Source organism: Pinus tabuliformis, chromosome 6 (assembly GCF_031772625.1).
Source record: "Pinus tabuliformis cultivar Carrire ecotype Pingquan chromosome 6, CPIR1, whole genome shotgun sequence".
In the NCBI taxonomy this organism is placed as follows: Eukaryota; Viridiplantae; Streptophyta; class Pinopsida; order Pinales; family Pinaceae; genus Pinus; species Pinus tabuliformis.
In genome coordinates, this window is record NC_142292.1 from 578,073,345 (window position 1) to 578,075,969 (window position 2,625).

At 39.4% G+C, this 2,625-nt stretch overlaps 1 protein-coding gene across 1 annotated transcript; it reads left to right on the forward strand.

Moving 5' to 3' along the window:
• The first annotated feature begins 367 nt into the window (after nucleotides 1-367).
• On the forward strand, nucleotides 368-1,993 carry LOC149259846 (uncharacterized). Its single transcript, XM_089377684.1, has 4 exons — nucleotides 368-519; nucleotides 636-895; nucleotides 1,048-1,597; nucleotides 1,733-1,993. Exons 1-4 carry the CDS (start codon nucleotides 377-379, stop codon nucleotides 1,884-1,886), a joined length of 1,107 nt encoding a protein of 368 aa, XP_089233810.1. The 5' UTR covers nucleotides 368-376; the 3' UTR covers nucleotides 1,887-1,993.
• Nucleotides 1,994-2,625: the final 632 nt, after the last annotated feature.

The window sequence follows — 2,625 nt, forward strand, 5'->3', positions numbered from 1 at the left end:
TGATATCTCATTTAAATGTCACGAACCTGCCGACTTATCTATATTTATTGCAAAATAGAATTTCGTTGACGAATTATGTGGATTGAAGAAGTCTACGTTGGCAAGGAAACTCCCTGCCAATTATAACATGTGTTCATTATTTTTCAATTATATACCTTAACGTTGCCAGCAGCCTGATTATTGCATAATACCAAACAAAAGTTGCACATAAATGTCTCTATCTTACACGTTTAGTTCAGTACGTATTGAATTGTTCGATACATGAACTGGTCAAAGTTTGTTAAAGTTATCTTGCATATCAAAAGTTATAAATATGAAAACCCCATCTCCTCTGCTTTATATTGACAACTTTAGAAAAGATAGTCACTGGTCTAGAATGGCTTTGTTGAATATAAACCGCTGCCTCCTTTTTACGATATTATTGATCGTGTTTGGTATTTTACATAATAATCCAGAAGCAGAAGCTGCTGTAGCAACGTTTCTCACAAAAAATTCAATCGAACCTCCGTTTGGGAACTGGTACCAATAATTCTCCAATACTAATGCCATCTGTTTAGGTTTATTGAGACATGGTCTTTGAGAATGCGTTGCACTTTCTATCAATCTGTATAATAAGTCAACGTTTGTTTTTTCAGGCTTAAGCGAAAGGTGGATGCATATGGAGTCCAAATTTATGAATGTCAAAAGATATCAAATGTAACAGGGCTCGAATATATTTCGATTGGGGCAATGGCGACGCTCTACCCTCCTGATGTTACCAGTGTTAATGGGAATAATTCAGTGGGTTATCATTATTTCCTGTCTGACCCTCTCGCTCAAGGTGGGAAGCCCACCTTTGCGTTCAGCATGGAGGCAGGAGAACCCATCTCGGCCATCCCTGAATCAACTGTAACAGGTAAGCCAATACTTTGTTTCGGTTACATGAAACATAGGTCTAAATATTTGTTTTCAATCCTTAATCTTGCATAATGATATTTACCGTTTATTGTCATATTATTTGAAACCCTAGAAAAGATTTTAAAATTTAATTGGTTTGCTTTGACACAGGCACTACACTTTCTATGAAAAAAATTAATAATGAAGATGTGGCTGATCTGCTACTCAAAGCCGTTTCGCACAGTGGGCATGGCACTGCGAGCAGGGTATCTTATATACAACGAAGGAATTCCAAGGGCGGAGTTCCTCCATCTTCTCAATGCAATGTGGTTGGAAAGCAGGTTAAAATTCCATACGCTGCACAATATCGATTCTGGCAGCAGGTTCGATCCCTCCCAATGGGAATTCCTGCAGAAATAAGTGTTTCAAAGAATTTTAGTCCTCTTCTCAGCTTATACTCTGAAGGAATCCAGTATTACAGATTTAATGGGTCTTCTTGGGATAATTTCAATGTATCAACATATTTATACAATTCTCCGGGCCAAGAGGTTGTGGGTCGGCACTATTTTTCTACAAAACCTGATCAAAATGGAGGACAACCAACATGGGAACTTTTCATGCCTTTCAGTCGAGTGACCGTTAAGGTTCTGAGTGCAGTTACAGTGGATTCTGACAGTATTGATTGGACTGAAATGGAGGCTACCAGTCACGGTGGAAACAAGTAAGTGGTCGAACCCTATTGTTTTCACATTTTGATATCGTCCTGTTCTTTATTCTATTGCTGTCATGACACCATAGTATTTTTTGTTCTACTGCTGCGATAATGACTCAATTTCACTTTTGTTCCGTCGTGCAGAAATGGATTACTTCAAAACGTGAAATACATGCAAAGAGTTTCGACTGTAGGAGGACTTCCTCCACAAAGAACGTCGGGATCTGCCGTGGTAGGAGAGGAATGCACGTCTCCTTTTTCTACAATCTATTGGTTTTACAGTCTTCGGAACCAATAAGCCAATGCCAAAATCCAAAATTCCAATGAATGTTATCAGTCATGATTATCAGACTGTCTGAACAGAATTTTCGGTGCGGCTAAAATACTTCATGGTTCATGTTTAACGCGGAATGGCAATTTTAATTTATTTGGCCGTGTTGACACCTAATCCGAAACGGATGAGGTGAAGCTGGACAGTCATCTAGAAGATGAACTGATCCGTTTTGTATATGTATAAATAATGTGTTAGCTAATGAATAAAATCAATCATTCTCGTTCAATGTGGAGTTATCCTGGCCTCACATGGTATCAGAGCGCAGGTCCCAAAATAGTGTAACTCCTGCTGAGTGCTGCATCATCCTAAGGGATTCCTGACACTGCTGAGGACTGCGCCCTCTGACATGGAGACTGCGCCCTTTGTCCGTGGAACTATGCGTTGATGCGTTTTCTGCTGTTGGTAAAAACCTATCTCCTTCCATTCAAACAAAACTGATGGTGACTGCGTTTTTCTTATGACTTCGTTGTTGTATTGAGGTTGTCATAACCATGACTGTATTTTAATAAAGACTGCGTTTGTATAGAAAAAGAAAAAAAATGCGACTGTGTTCCTTGTAATGGTGGCTGAGTTATTATGAAGACTGCGTTTTTTTTAATGCTGGTTGCGTGCATCCTTATTCTAATGACCACTGCGTTTTGATGCCATCTTCATGACTGCGTTAATGGTGCCTCCACGTGCCTTCTTCATGACTGCGCCTTCA

Excerpts from the sequence above, each read along its gene's own strand:
- LOC149259846 (XM_089377684.1), top strand. The coding sequence starts at position 377 with ATGGCTTTGTTGAATATAAACCGCTGCCTCCTTTTTACGATATTATTG. Across the intron at positions 896-1,047 it reads CCCTGAATCAACTGTAACAG|GCACTACACTTTCTATGAAA; the intron begins GTAAGCCAATAC and ends GCTTTGACACAG. Across the intron at positions 1,598-1,732 it reads ACCAGTCACGGTGGAAACAA|AAATGGATTACTTCAAAACG; the intron begins GTAAGTGGTCGA and ends TCCGTCGTGCAG.